Here is a 15,791-nt window from a genome sequence, read left to right on the forward strand (position 1 = left end):
AGGAAAGAAGATGGAGCATAAGATTCCCACAAGAGCAGCTAAGTATTGAAAAACAAAAAGAAAAAGAAAAAGAAAAAGAAAAAAAATAAAGAAAAAGGGGGAGTTTTGACCACCAAAGTGGTGTGAATAAAAAGTGCATAGCAATGTGCAAATATTGACCTGTAAAGCCCCACACTTTGGTGCAGTCATTTCTCAGATGGGCTGAAAGCAGCACCCAGTCCCTTACACAAATGTGTCCATGTGAACGCTCACCTTCAAGGAGCGCAAGTGTTCCTCTCAATCCTGTCCTCATTTCCACTGGTTTTGAAAATCTGGAGAAAAGCCACAAAATTAAGTTAAACCAGCAAGAGTTTAGAATCAGGTTTCCAAATATAGTAATTTTTAAAGGGTGAACTTGCTCCTCCTAATAATGTATAAAATGTTGGTGTCAGTCCTGTTTCCATTTAAGCCCTTATAAATACTCATATACAAATTGTGTATAATATGATGTCTAAGTAGGAAGAGAATCACATATGTGTGTATATCTAGACTGTATTAAAGATAATAAATATGCATGTTCACTCTGCCCAAAATGCATATTGGGGTAAACACTGAAGCATACAAGAAAGAACTTTTTTTTTTTTTTCAGGCACTAGAAGTAGTTAATGAGACCAGGCAATGAAAACTTACAGAGAAAAATTGAAGATCATAATTTAAAGCAAATGAAATTAGATCAATCTTTAAAAAAAAATAAGTCAGACATCAGGCCCCAGATGTCAACATATCCTGTCTCTCAGGTAATAGCTGAGAAACATAAACCAAACTGTGGGGTTTGTAGTAACCTGAATGTGTGTGGGTTCTTCTCTGATGGGGACGCACAATTGCCTCAGTCTCAGAACAGAGGCAGTTCAGAATGAACTGTGAGGCTAGTCAGAGCTGAACAACCATCCTCTACCCAACACCGTATTTCATAAAAACCAAACCAAATTCTCTTCCTTAAGGTCTTTCAGCCTTACCTGCATCAATCTGTTAGTTCATAACCACTGCAAGGGTAAGGCTGCTCTTAATTCCCACGTCTGGTGTGAGGCAGAGGACAGAGCTGGTTTTAAAAAGCAAGTCATGGTGAGAGCATGTGGTGTGCTGAAAACTGAACAGGGCCAGTAACACTGTGATATGCTTTGCAAATTTTATCCGGTCTTTTTATTCTATTGCAGTTAGAAATAAATTAGCTTGCAGAGAAAGCAGGCAGTGATGTGCAGCTGACCTAGGGGGCATGGTGAAATTTATTATGGAGTTACACAAGTCAAGATTTCCATCACATGGAGGTCAGTGTGCAGTTCACAGACACTCCATAAGCATGTTCTGTGGATCATGTTTTTATCTTCCTAAACGAATGTGTCTCTACAGTAACCGAACGTTTGTTTGCTTGTATGGAGCTCATCGCAGCTGGGTCATGCTTGAAATCCCAGAGTTTATGGCATGTGCAAGGGAAATAATTTTTCATATGATCTCTGGTCCTGCTTTTTTCATATGATCTCTGGTCCTGCTTCTCTGCAGACATTTAGAGCCACCCACATAGTCCACATCCTGCTGCCAGCCAAGCTGCTTAACACCGATCAGTCAGTGTTTTTAAACTACCCATGTCCATAAGCAGCTTCCCATTGACCAAAATGATGGCTGTTAGTCTTCATCAAACTTGCAGGGATACCAACACATCTAAAATACTTTTTTTTTTTTTTTTTCTTTTTTTTTTTTTTTTGTATGAAACAAAGCAATGAAGAGCCACAACTCTGTTCAGAAAAAGAGAAAAACTCGGAAAGTGCAGCATGTTTGTTATTGACTGCACAGTGTGACACTAGGTATCTGAACCTTCTCTCTTAAACTTTCTGCGTTCCTACCATGTCTATTAATTGCACTGAAAACTCCTTCAGTTATTTGAAGCCCTCAGTTATCCAAAATTCTCCCCTTCTCCACCATTGTGTTCAGATAATTGAGGCTGTGTGGGGCACACTTGCAGCCAGTTAGAAGAGCGAGCATTATCTTTCAGCTGATACAACTATCAATAGCAAGTGTACAGCATATACTACAAAGGCTTTATTGTGCATATGTAGGGAGATAGAGATGAGATACAGTTCCGGGAGGCAGTTTGTCTAGTGGTTACAGTACAGAGTTGGGTGTCATGAGACCAAAGTTTTAATTACTGCCTCTGCTACCAACTCTCTTACTCAGATAAACCACTCGCTGTCTCGGCATGCCAGCATCTCACCCTGCAAAAAAAGGGCGCTGTGAGAATTACCCACCTTTGTCAAGCACTTTGATACCCTTAGATAAACAGCTTTTTATGTATAAGTGCTGAGTATTACTGTCCATTTAATTGCATTTCTGAAACTCTTTGGAAAGAAAGGACTGAAAAAAAAGAGCTGAAAACATTTGAGAAGCATAACTTTAGTTGTCAGAGACTGGCACAAAGTTCAGCAGAGTTGTGCTGACTTAAATCAAGGCAGACCTTGCCCTTGAAACAGCTTGCTGAATGTGACATGACCGGTGTGAACGAGCTGTACTTGTGCTAGGTACAAACTACCAAATGCAGTTTCATATGTATTGCTGCAAAAACCTTTATGTCTTACCACAAACTAGTACCAGTACTTGGTATTTGAACAAGAATAATTCAGCATTCATTAAAGCAATAATCTTTGTGTTCAGTATGCTCTGAACAAAGTAATTTTGTTTAGAGAGTTCCAAAACTTTCCGCATAGAAAGATCGGCACCAGTGTGTGTCCTCCCCTCAAATGAAGTCAAGCGATGCGCAGCACATCACACACTGGCACCAGGAAAGGTGCCAGGCTCAAAGAACACATCTTAAACCGTGATGCCATTAATGCTCCCAGCACACAAAATGAACAAAGATAATAGAAAACAAAGATCTTTGAATAGTGATAAACCTCCCGATTAAAGGTGAGGGACTACACAAGCTCCTTGTACAAAGCTGTAACTGCATGTACAGGACACCCGGATACAGTGCAGACATATTTGTAATCACCATCCACCAAAATTCTTAAGAGCAGGCAGAACATGACCCTGTGAGGTAAGGAGAAGGCACCTGCCACTCTGCTATCTTTCTGCTTTGTCTTATAAGCATCTGAAATTCTGTTTTAAGGCTTTTCCATGTGGCAATTTCTATAAATCACCCTTATCGGCTGGACTGCTGAGGTGAGGGGAAAAAATCCTGTGCTCACTTAAAGCCTTTTATTTCTCTTGTGACATGGACATCTTGGAGAGCAGATTAGCCAAAGGAGGAGAAAAAAAAAAAAAAAAAAAAAAAAAAAAAAAAAAAAAAAAAAGGCAAACAGAATACCGTGACCTAATCCTTCCTCTCAGAAAAAGAAAGGGGAAAGAAAGCCTCTTGTGATCTCCAAGGAGTAACTTGCCTTGTAAACTAGTCTCCTGTTTGAAATGGAAACAAGAATGTGAATCCTGATACAGAGAGGCTACCAAAGGCAGGGAACAGCTTAACAGACCAGAGATTTTCCCTTTCAGTGCAACACAGGGTATTACACTGGTCCTGCCTACATTAGAAATACAGGCAGCAAAAACGTAACAGGTTACAAGATCCTTTGGCCACAAAGACATCCAAATGCTGTTATTATTATACACTAGGCAGAAGCATAATCTGTGTCCAAGTTTATAAACTGTGGGCTTGTAGTTTATTAAAAGGATTCTATTACTGGCTCCCTTGTCTTCAGTTATTGCATCCAATCTCTGTGACATGCACTTACAGCCCTCTCAAGCCTGCCCCTCTATAAAACTGGGAATGCTGCCCCTGCCCCGTGCTCCCCTTAGGGAATGGGGGCAATCAGCATTAGAGTAACTAAATATTTGAAGATGAGATCCATTTTTACTGTCAAACATTATTTGGAATAAAAGTTTGTACTTCCTTAAGTGCTTAGATAAAAGGGCATGAAGGCAGGGACACTGGCTGCCATTGTCCTTTTTTATCAGGTAAGAAAGCTGAGATCTGGGGTAAGCTCATGGCAAAATTGAGAATAACCCCTCAAAGCTCCCCAGGCCCCTTTGGAGCACCAAAGTGGACAATTGGCCCAATGATCTTAGTCTCTTTTCCAGCCTCAGCCAGCCAGATTATTCCTAACAGCCAATTCTTGAAACAAATTTAATTTCCACTCCTGCATGCACATGCCCATGACTAGGCTACTTACGCCCTCCATTTTTCATGGTCCAGAAATACTTGGAGGGGTGAGTTTTTTTGCAGCTTCTTTGAACATCTCACTCCATTATCAAGAAGCACCATGAATATATTTTGAGCACTGTGGTGGCATCACTTCTGTTCCCTCCAAGCAGAGGATCCAAGCATCACTGGCTCTGACACATAAACACAACTGTCATGAAAAGCTTCCAGGAATACTCTCGTGTTTATGCACTTGTTTTACTCTGCAGTGAAAACCTGAATGGCAAGGAACATATGCAAACTGAACTTCATCGTGGCAACACCTAATTCATCTTTTAAATTTCAGGTATTATCTTCAGACTTCTTTTTTGGCATCCTTCCCCAGTTCCTATCCAAGTATCCAATGTCCACAGCTTCCTAAAACATGGTGGCAGATGCCATTCTGATGGGAAACCAGAAATTCCTTCCTGATCCAGCAGATTACATCATGCCTCTGAAATGCAAGATCAAATCTAGTCCAGCTACCTGTCCATCTCCAGAGTGCCTATCAATTAGCATTAGACACTAATTTGATTAAATCAGTATGTTGAAATTTTATTTGATTCCACCTAAGGAGTGTAATTCCCCTTGCACGTTCTTGGTAACCCACTAATTTTCCAATGGAATGTGAAACACAGGTTGGGATTTGGAGGCTAGTTCTTCTACTTGTTAACATGTGAGCTTAAAACCGCAGTAAAAAATAAATCCATGCAACTTGGTAGAATGATACTTGCCAGTTTAAGAGAAAACAGCTTTCTACAGAATTACCCAGATGGGGAAAAAGAAGTATACTTTTAACTCTGAAATCTGAAGTGTTCTTTGAGGAAAAACGAATACATTTTAGCCTTAAAGGGATCACAGACTGCAATTATATAATTCTTGTCAACTGATGTTAAAGATAGGCTGGAAAGAATGTATGCTGAGGCCCTGCAATAAAATGAGCTCCTTTACTCCTTTCAAATGTTTGCAAGCCTTGGAGGTTATCCAAAGGTCGAATACAGGAAAAGTCTTGGTGAACAGAAAACATAATCATGAGCTTTTTTAATACGAGCTCTTTTTGTAATAAAATAAAATTATGGGAAGGGAAGGGAGGGCGGGCTCTATCTCCTCAGATCTAAGGCCAGGGGGGCTGAGTTTTAATCAGAGGCTGCTGTTCTCTCCTCCTCTCTCCTCCCCAGCCTGTCACTGCACAGAGAGACAAGCCAGCAGAGGTGCACAGGCACTGGGTGCACTGCAGAGGGGCAAAGGCACAAGCCTGCATTGAAACCCCTTGGCTTTGCTGCAGTGCAAGGACACGTTTCCCAAGAGGGAGATGGATCTTCATGGCCAGCCAGCTTGCACAGGGAAGCAGCAGATCCTCTTCAACACCTTCCTCACCTGGGATCTGTTGGAGAACAGTTCCATACAGTGCTGGAACTAATGTGCTGCCCCTTCAGGGGTCCACCAGAACAAATGGCATGTTTCCCACAGAAACATCCCTGGAAGCTGGAAGTAAGGTATATGGAGAGTATCACATCCAGCTGCAACTACACAGGAGTTTAAAGATGGGTTGTCAATACACTCATGGATTTTGGGGTGGAAGCCAGGGCTGCAGTCTTTACTCTTTCCAAAAGTGATATGGCTTTAGTTGTGACCACCTGCAGTCAGGGAGCTGATTTCTATTTTACTTGGAGTACCTGGAGACACTGTCTGGTTACCCCACCTGGGATATGGCCACAAATCACACACAAGCACTTGCATCACCGCCTGCATTTGGTTCAGAACTTTTCTATCCAAGTACAGATTTGGCCCTGTTCTCTTGGTCTGTTAAACACAAACCTGGAGCAGCAAACCATGAAGTATCTGGAGGGAATTCATGAAGTGGACGTTTGCTGAAGGCATCAGGCACTTCTGAGTTGTGATCATCCTCCATCAGAAAACTGTGAGACATCCACCAAGAGTGGCTTTGTTCTGATCCCACACTCAGTAACACTTTATCACCATTTATCTCTTATGGTGACTGCTCCATCATCCAACTGTTTTTACAAACCTGTCTTACCTGTACTTCACAGGCTGAGAAAACAATGTTACAACAAACAATTTTTTTTTCCTCTCAAAAATTAGAAATCTATTTTAATGATGTATCTGTACTGCCTGGGAAACAGTATTCATGCTGACAACTCCACCAGTGTTTTGAAGTTATTTTTTCCTGTTTCTTGAATTTCTTCTGGACTTCCTTTGGCATCACATAATTATCAATCTGGATGGAGACACCTTTCCCATTTCATGCTTCATATGAATGTATAAGGGAAAAAAAATGAAAAATAACATACCTACCATTCTCATCTAGGCAAGAAACCCACTTCAGAGCTGAAGAGAGTTGGAGCAATGTGGATTGACTGGTAAATGCACCTGCTCTGTTAGGATTTGAAACTATTTCACATTAGCAGTGCTCCCATGGACCATCTCTCAGCCTACAGACATGAAACTTGACTGCATATTTAATGTAAATTTAAGCCTTGAGGGTGTCCTGTGCAGGGCCAGGAGGTGACTTTGATGATCTTAGCTGGTCACTTGCAACTCAGGATATTCTAAGATTCTATGAAAGTATTTATTTTTTATGCCATTTCATGCCTGTAGTATGTTTTCTCTTATGAACAGCACATTTTGTTCTCCCTCACCTTTGAAGAACAGATGCAGAGCTGCCTTTCACAAAACCAGGAGACAAAGACCTTTGACAGACCCTCAACATCATTGCATGCAGAATATACCATATATTTATTTTTAATAGTATAGTGAGTCACAAAAGAGATGTGATTGGCAGCCCTGTTGCATTCCAGGAGTGATGTTACAAGTCCACCATTAGGAGGTATGACCCAGAACATCACCTCTCCATTTCATTTCACTTCTCCCTCTTTCATCCAGTTCTCTTCCTGCTGAGTGGTGTTCCTTGGCTTTATCCACATGTTCTTCCTCTTCTCTTTGAGCTGAAAAGTCAAGAGAAGAAATACATGAGCACTGGAAAAGCCACTCTAAAGCAAACTGCTGATTTTAAAAATAAAGGTACATATTCGCACGCTAATTTAGAGAATTGTTTTGGCATCTACCTAAATGCAGCTGATCTCCACAACATGTAAAAATGCACTAAAACTTAGACATCAAAACTCAAACAGACATTGAGAAGCCCTTCCTGGGTGAAGCCACTTGCCCAAGCTGAGGGATAAGTTAAGATATCCTACAGAAATTCCATGTGCTCAGGACAGCTCTTGGGCCCAAGAAACAGTGATAGCAGTAAGCTGACCCTACACACCAAAATGAAATCAGAGCCCAGGTAGATGAGATCCAGATTTTCCTCAGAGCAGAAAGTGGATGCTCAGTGGTGCTGCAGGCAGACAGCTCTTCAAACAAGCTGCACACATGGGAATGAACGTGTCCAAAGGCCTCACACCCAAGGGGAAGCTGCTGGGTGCCAAACACAGCTGAAAATCTGGTGCTCAGAGTGGGCACTGAGCCCTGGCAAATCCAACCCCCATCCCTGCTGAAAATCTGTCACCACATCGTCAATGTTAAAAGACAGGTTTTTCAAATGGGAAAAGTGCGTTTATCACCCTCAGCAAACTCATGAACAACACAAGGCATAATTGCTCAAATGTCAAATAAAAATGCTTGTCTGAGCAAACACCACGCGTGGACTTTTTTTGATCCCCAAATATGAATACTTTAGAACAGGATGAGCATGTGGCCAGAGGGGCTGGAATGGAGAGTGCTTTGTAACCTTAACTATACCAGGTGTGATAAAATGCCCGCTATCATGAAAAAAGCTCATCTAAAAGACAGAGGGAAACCAGATGGGAAAAGAGCACAAACTCTCAGCAGGAATTTCAGTGTTTTTTTGGGTTTTTTTTACATTGCTTTCAATTTTTCCAAAATAAAAATCTCTTCCCATCACTCGATGCCAAGTAGAAATATGGTCTGATCCACCTGAGGCATTCTGAGGGCAAGGCTGAAAGTTCAGGGTTAGCTCTGGTGCTGGAGCTACAACCTCCTGTGCCATCAGGATCTGTGAGCCCAGCCCAGAGAAGTGAGTACTGCCAGCCCCTCCACTCCATCAAGCACCTGGGGCTGCAGGAGTGCCTACCTCAGCTATTGCTGACTGCAACACCTTGGCTACTTCTGACACTGCAATTCTTTCTGCTGCCCTGGCAAATGCTTCAGCAACCCTTTCTGCCGCTGGGTTTTCCGATGCTCCCACTACAATCTCCGCTGCTCCTTCAGGAGTGACCGCCTTGCTGCCCAGACCTGCTACCACTAGGCTTTCTGCCTCTGGCATTGCAGCTGCTTTTTCTGTTCCTTCCACCTCAGCTTGTGATGCTATTGCATCCTTCCCTGCTTCCTCTAGTGCTGTGACAGCCAGCAGTTCCATGTCCCCTCCAAGGTCACCAGCAGCCAGTGCAGCAGGAGGACCCTTCCTTCCCTGGGGACAGCGCAGTCGTAGAGCTGACCTGGAATCTGTTGGTAGAAACAAAGAGTGTGAAGCAGCACAACTGTAAAGAAATATGTTTTCTGGTGTCACTACAACTGGACCAGTGACAGGTCCTGGAGTCAGCAAGGACAGCTTTCCCACGGCCTGCCTTGTCCATAGCAGCCCAGGACAAGAGACTGGGACTCGCAACACTTGTGCAGTAGCACAGCTTTGAATGTCATGTCCCAGCCCCATAGTCTCCTGTGGGTAGCAGCCACTTTTGTGGTCTTGAACTGAGGCCAAGCTCACACTGTATCCCAAAACATCTCAATGCCTCATATCAAATGGTTCATGTAGCAAAAAGGAGAATAAAAAGAAGGCTGACTCTTTCCTGAGATACATTTTTGCTTAATATTCCAGGAAAAAACCCAAAAATTCTTTACAGAGAAAACAGCATAAAATCCATGGAACGTGCAAGTCAAAGTGTTTTTTCAAATTGTTATATTTTCCTATGAAAAGAATCTGAGGATCATGCCCACAGATCAGGAATAGCAGCCTTGGGTCAGACAGACACGGTGTGTCTTATCCAAGAGTTTCTCCTAATGCATCTCACTTCTGACCTGCAACAGCCTCCCTGCTGCAGTCTGTGCTCCCCATACACACCTCAGCTGTTGGGCTTCAAAATTTCTTCAGTCACACTAAGTTTTCAACTGACATGTTTGTCCCAATGCCATGGGAGGTACAGGTGAAATTCTGACAATCCAGCTATCTTTTCTGGTAAATACACAAGGGACACTGGTAGAAGAGATCCATAACTATCTAATATGCATGTATTAATCAACTTTTGTATTAGAAAGGTCCTCTACCAAGTGTAGCTGCTATCAGGTCAAAATATAGCTTGCAGTGAAGCAAATTAGTAATTTCCATAACAAACTACGAGAGGTGGTGTACTATAGAGCTGCTACTCCTCTCTAGTGATACCTACTCCAGTCTAGAAATCAGGACAAGTCTGAGAGGTGATGCTGGATGGACTAAATTGTATGAATTCACAGTACAAGTTAAGGAGTCAGAAAGCCATTGAATCTGCTCATTCCCACTGACTTGGGCAGGAAAAAAAAAAATCACCATTTGATTAATTCCTGCATGTTTTGTCCCTTCTCTCTTACAGAGGCCAACTCAGGCACCCAGTTAACACACACGTAACTTTTTGGCTTTGACTACTCAGCAATACAAAAAGATTCCTGCAGCATGGAGGCATCCTCACACTGGCTGTAACCCTGCCAGCACAACACCAGGGTTTGGCACAACTCACAGTCCCCTGCACATCTCCACAGGCCATGCTAAGAAAAGGACAAGTAACACTTGACAGATGTGCTGAGAAACTGAGATCGGTGGGGGACCTCGATGTGAGCACACAGAGGATACTGGCTGTTTCCACCTCACACATGCTCCATAAACCACTGGCAGAAACTTGGGCAGGCCTGATGAAATAGTGATGACACCACTGTTCAATGCTGCTTAGCATCAGTAATTAAAAAAAGAGGAGGAAAAATAAGGTGGAGAGTTATGAAAGGACAGGATGGAATAAACAAGAAGTGCTAGGGTTGAAAAACAGACAACAGTAGAGAAAAAAGGCAAAAGGAGAGCAGAGAAGGTAGAGGGGGGAAAGTGGAGAGGAGGGAAATGGGATACAGATTGTCACTGCTGAGTGTTGTGCCCAATTGCACTTAGAGAGAAGACAGGGGCCGAAAGCCACCTCAAGTGTCCTGTCACACACACCTACATCCTTCTGGACACAAGTCAGTCACTTGCTCACTGAAAAGTTGCCTGCATATCTGCTTCATTAAATAGTAACCCTGTAGGTCTGCTGACAAGAACATACTTCTCTCTCCTTTGGTAATTAGCCCTGAAGGCTGGTCATGCTCACTGGCCATGAAACACTGCAACAAGCAGTCTTTTCATGCCTCGAGCTTACCTTTGTCCCTGTCTGTTCCCATCAGGCTGGTAAAGGCAGGCACGATGCCCACCCTACACTGGTGTTCCCTGGCTGCATTCATGCTCTCACCCTACCCAGAGGATGCCAGCGTCTCTCAACAGGGCAGATATGAGCTCGCTGGGACAGTCATGACCACAGAAACCAAAAACTTACAGCCTTTCCCTTCTGCTTGGAAAAAACCCAAGGGCAGGCTCAGGAGCAGAAATTTGCTGCCAGTCAGCTTGAGACAGCTGCAATTTGATATGCTGGGGAGAGAAAGGGTCTTACAAGGCTCCAGAGACACATGAGAGGAAGCACAGGGTTTTGTGTCAGGGGCTGGACAGGAACTGGAGGCTCAGCCCTTCTGCAGAGGCTGGGCACTCTGTTTGCTCAGCAAACCTGAAACTGGGGCTGAGCAGCTTTTTCTTACTTTTGCCACCAAGGGCAGGACTTTGCTGGCACAGCTCTGGCCCCAGTCTGTGACATAGTCATAAGAGCAGTAAGAGACCCAAACTGTTTTCACAAACATAAAATGCCTCCTAAAGTTCCTACAATGTGGGCTGAGTTAAGCTAAAGCTGATATGAGCTCAGTGTAAGGGATTAAAATGGTTTGGGATTTTTGGTTTTTGTTTTTCTAAATTACTTCTCTTGTCAAAAAACAAAGAACTAACACTTACCCCATTCAAACTCATTAGGAGCCTGAAAAGAAGCATGCATAGCCCAAAGCTTTAGCTTTATGATCATATTTCCCCTCCAAAATATTTTGGAGATAAATTCCAGGCACTTCAGCCTGGAGAACTTCACTGCAGAACAGTGCAAAGATTAAAACCAAACATATTGCCAGTTATTCCTGGCAGTCTGTTCCAGCAGTGAGACCATGGAAATGGGAATGAACCTTCAGCTGTGCTCTGACTCAAGATAAGACCTTGAATAAGTCACACCTGCCTCTCTGGCCTGTCAGTCATACTCTGCAGGGGCAATGATTGGGAATTACCAAAGGTTTTTCCTTATTTTATGGTGTCTGAGGTCTGGTCACTGCAAGCCTCTTTTTTCAGGAAGCTTGTTGCCTGCCTGCAGTTTTTGTATATGTACATATTAGCATTTTGATCCATTTGCATGGGGGCCAATTTCACCTCCTAACCTCCAGTTTAACCTCATAAATTGCCTCTAAGCCACCAGAACATTACCCTGCTGTTCCCCCAGAAGAGCAGGCTGGCAGGATTTTGGATCAAGCCACTACTCAGCTGCCCCATACTGTCAAAGTCCACCACCCTCTGCCCAGCTCAGACCGATGCCAGACTGGCACTGGTCCCAACCTGACCTGCTTTTCCCAAGCACTTGCACACCTGGCTCAAGGATGCTATGTAGGTAAACTCCCTTGTGCTACACAAGCCCTGTTCCTACTACCAGAGATCATTTCAAGGTCTGTTTTCTGCTCTGCAACAATTCTTTTTATGCAGGGACACAGTTTGCAAAGCCGCTTTTTAAAAATCCCTCCCACCAATTGGCAGTCATCTAATCTGCCCCCAGCCCAATTGTTTATGTCTGACATAAATGTTCATTGCTTCAAAATGAGTTTGGAGCTAATGCTGCATCTACCAATTAAATGTTTGATGGAGTGACATCAAAATCAAAACAGACAGAAAAAAGTATTTCCCTTAGATATCCTGAGCACATTGTACAAAACTCACTATTATAAGACTCAGGTTGCTTAGAATTTTGACAGACTTTAATCTTTTGAATGAAAGCTTTTGATGCTGGTTGTCTGCCCTGCTGGAATTCAGGGTGAAAATGTCAGCTAATGCAGTTCATCCACTACAGGAAAGCTTTTTACTCCAGTTAAAAAAAAAAAGAGAAAAACAACAACTGATATCTCGTGCAAGGTTTTGGTTGAATAGTCTCAGTGCTATCATTTGGAGCTCTGCTTTAAATTTTGGCAGGAAAGTCACAATGATGCCAGGGAATAATTTTTTACAGGAAGATTAATACACTTTTGACCAAGATATGAGCTTCCGAAAAATCAATTTGCATATGGTCTGTAGTGATTTGTGATAGGCAGCAAAAATATTTTTCAAAGTCCTGATTTCACAATCTAAATATTTTTGTGCAGTTTTGGTTTTCTTTAATGTAATCTATAAAAATAGCCAGTGACCTTTAGTGACATCTAAAGAGGTTCCCAGTTTCCTTCCATGGTTTGAAGCCTCAAACAATAGTCCCAAAGAAATGACTCCATACCACATACACACATACTTGATGCCTGGGAAATTGCTGGTTTTTGGTCAGCAAGAACAAGGAGATTCACACAGCCCCAGTGCATGGCAGGTTCAGGGAATTTGGGGAACTCAAGGCATCAAAGGCCTGAGATGCAGGAAGCCAATGTCCCCCCAGCCACCACTCTGCACTCCAGGCAGTGTGAAGATGCCCACAAGTTTTCAGTGAAAGATAATGAGGGTAAGAAACCTTTTGGAATTCCGTGGGAGGTTGGCTCCACTCACCGAGCTGCCGGCACAACACTTTCCGTGTGCTGAGCTCCCAACTTAGCACAGGCTGCTGATGTCTTTCAGTGTGGCAGAGTGGCGGATTTGTGCTCCCAAATCAGTATATTCCTATATTAGGGCAGGAGCATTAAATTACCCTCATTCTTAAAGGAGGAGGAAATTTCAGAATCCTATTAGGCAAAATTCACCTGACACCAGCTTTTAACATGTCTATGTATAACATCAGACAGAAAGGAACCTTTGACAGCTCAGCTGGTGGAACTGTTGCCTTTAGACCACAAGCAACGTGTGCGAAACCTGAGAGAGGAAATCTGCAGGTTTCTGAATAAATCAGGATTCTGAAAGTGGGGTCAGCCTTCTGGCTGACAGTCACAATATAGCAACCACCAGTGCCCAAGACAGTGGGCAGTTTGCAATGAATTATGTCATTGCTCTGAAACCCCTGTGTCCTAAGAGCTTCTTCCATATAAACCTGCCAAAGCTGCTATTTACCCAACATAGCCATAGCATTGGGTCATTAAACAATACTGATGGCAATGCCCAGAGAATTCCAAGCACCTATTGTACTATCACTGAATTCCTCCTTTGATCACCATGGTCAGAAATATCTGATTTTTATCACTCTTTAATAGCTCCCAATCAACTTTAAGAAGTTACCACAATGCTCATGGCAGAACCTTTGTCAGACCAGGCTAATAATTGACAAACCCAGAACAGCAGATCTCACTAGCTCCCCACTGTCAGTCATATATGACCTTCTCCATGAGCTTGAAACCCCAGGGACAGTGTCTGAGCTTCCATGTTGAAGATTACTCTCCCTGTGTCAGAGAAAAAAGAGCTGTAAAAGTGGAATCCTTTTCTCCAGGTTTCTGCAAAAGCCCACAGAGATTAATAGGGAAGAAAATTTGAAGTGCATTTGAGCAATCTCAGAAGGACACACACTCCTAAGCATGAAATAGGAACTTCTGTGTTTGTGTTGTTACTAGATCACTCAAGAGAAACACCTCTTTCCCATATTTAAGGCACAACAGGACTCTTCCTTGTACAATTCTACCACCCTTCACCTGTGTAGCAGACCATGCTTACAAATAATCTGGCAACATTTCCCAGTCACTGTTATGACCAAGAAATACCTGCTCTCACCAGCTTTCCCTTACTGAGATTGTCTAATTCACACATATCTAACCCCAAACAGCTGCTTATTCAGCATCTGCTTAGAACTGACAGCTTCTGGTTCAGATTTGGAGGGCTCATGAGCCTCAAAGTTTGCCTGAGCTCTCCAACCGTGCTGCTCCATCTAATAAAAGACACTATCACTACCTACAAGCCTTGTCCAGCAGTAATCAGAGAAATGAATCTTGTCTGATTCCAAAATTTGTCAGCTAAAAGGAAATTAAAACCCAGTGCTCTGATGAATACTTCTGAAAACAAAATGGTCAAAAAAATGAATCTGAAATCAAGTTTATAAATTCTAGAAGTTAATATTGTTTTACAATTCCCTGTTTTCTGTATGCTGCTAATGTTGCTCCTGAGAGGCTTATTCCTGAAGTGGATGTGAGTTTAGGACCAAGACTTCTCTTTGTGAAGGAGATGTACATCAGCATCCATGATTGCTTGTTTTGGTGAAAAGAAAAAGGGTTAGTCTTGATTTTGGATTTATTCTGTGAAACTAATGAAGATTACAACCCAGTTGCAACACATTTGATGAATCAGAATAAGCAGATGACAAATTTGCAACAGCCATTTGAAGAGGGAGCACTTTTAGGTACTCATAAGTTTTATAATTACACGATTAATGCTCTAATTTGTAGGTAGTCAAAACATGGCAATAATACATATAACAACATGTTTAATCCAGCTCCATAATGTGCAGTTGTAACCCCATGCTCAGATAAGAATTTCTCTCTTCATTACCTGTCTGGTGGTCTACAAGCTGGAAATTCCTGGATTGACACTGAAGCACCAGCCATTATCTAGAGGCAATACAATGGACTCAAGGGACAGCTGTACAGGGCATTGGTCAGTTTGGGTGACTTTCTAAGGGGTTAAACAATAATGAGAATTTACAAGACTTGCATGTTCCTGAGGAGTAAGAAAAAAGGAAAAATCACATATGTCTAAACAAAACTTTTAGAGTAGGCTGCTGGTGTAAGCTGCCTGAGGAAGATGAAATTAAAAGCGTAGATTGCATTCACCTCACCCAAAAGTAGCTGCATATTCTGGTGGAAGTGTTGGTTTCCTGCCTCTAACATGTGCACACATTCATACCCCTCAGTGGCAGATCACAAACCAATTACTCCAGTTACTTGATTTCTATAGTTTATGAGATCATAAGGGTTTTCACTCCAGTGTATTTTGAGAATTCCGCGGACTTTCAGTGCTCCTATTCAAGTCAGCCACACAACCAGATGATCGAACTAAATTCAATTTTAAAAAAACCCTTTATTTGATACTTAAACAAAACCACTGAACTCTAAAACCCTGAAGTGCTATTTAATGACAACTATGGCAGTGTGACAGCCAGATGCAAGCTGCTCTGTGCTGTCCAAACTCAGGTTTCCAGGGGTGATGCTCTGTATGACAGAAATGCTCCTTGCAACGCCTCTGACAGCACAGAGCAGCTCCACAATGTTTGAGTTCTTGACCCAACACACAGCCAAGGACAACATCCATCTC

At 42.6% G+C, this 15,791-nt stretch overlaps 1 protein-coding gene and 1 long non-coding RNA gene across 6 annotated transcripts in view; one reads left to right on the forward strand and one right to left on the reverse strand.

Moving 5' to 3' along the window:
* The first annotated feature begins 2,883 nt into the window (after positions 1–2,883).
* Positions 2,884–5,480, forward strand: LOC310913849. Its single transcript, XR_014590913.1, has 3 exons — positions 2,884–3,064; positions 4,432–4,508; positions 5,380–5,480. It is a non-coding gene; the product is annotated as an uncharacterized lncRNA (long non-coding RNA).
* A 1,577-nt stretch (positions 5,481–7,057) lies between these two features.
* The window catches only part of LOC310913847 (uncharacterized protein), a 31,528-nt gene continuing 22,794 nt past the window's right edge, over positions 7,058–15,791 (reverse strand). For 4 of the 5 annotated variants that reach the window (XM_083869636.1, XM_083869635.1, XM_083869637.1 and 1 more), the window contains 2 exons: positions 8,319–8,689; positions 7,071–7,167 (listed from right to left, as the gene is read on the reverse strand). In XM_083869636.1, coding sequence (XP_083725762.1) covers positions 7,078–7,167; positions 8,319–8,603 — 375 coding nt within the window. In that variant the 5' untranslated portion in view covers positions 8,604–8,689 and the 3' untranslated portion in view covers positions 7,071–7,077. Of the gene's footprint in view, positions 7,168–8,318; positions 8,690–15,791 lie in introns of all 5 variants that reach the window. The other variant, XR_014590912.1, reaches the window with a different exon arrangement.

The sequence above is a fragment of the Zosterops lateralis genome (genome assembly GCF_965231275.1).
Source record: "Zosterops lateralis genome assembly, chromosome: 11".
Lineage (NCBI taxonomy): Eukaryota > Metazoa > Chordata > Aves > Passeriformes > Zosteropidae > Zosterops > Zosterops lateralis.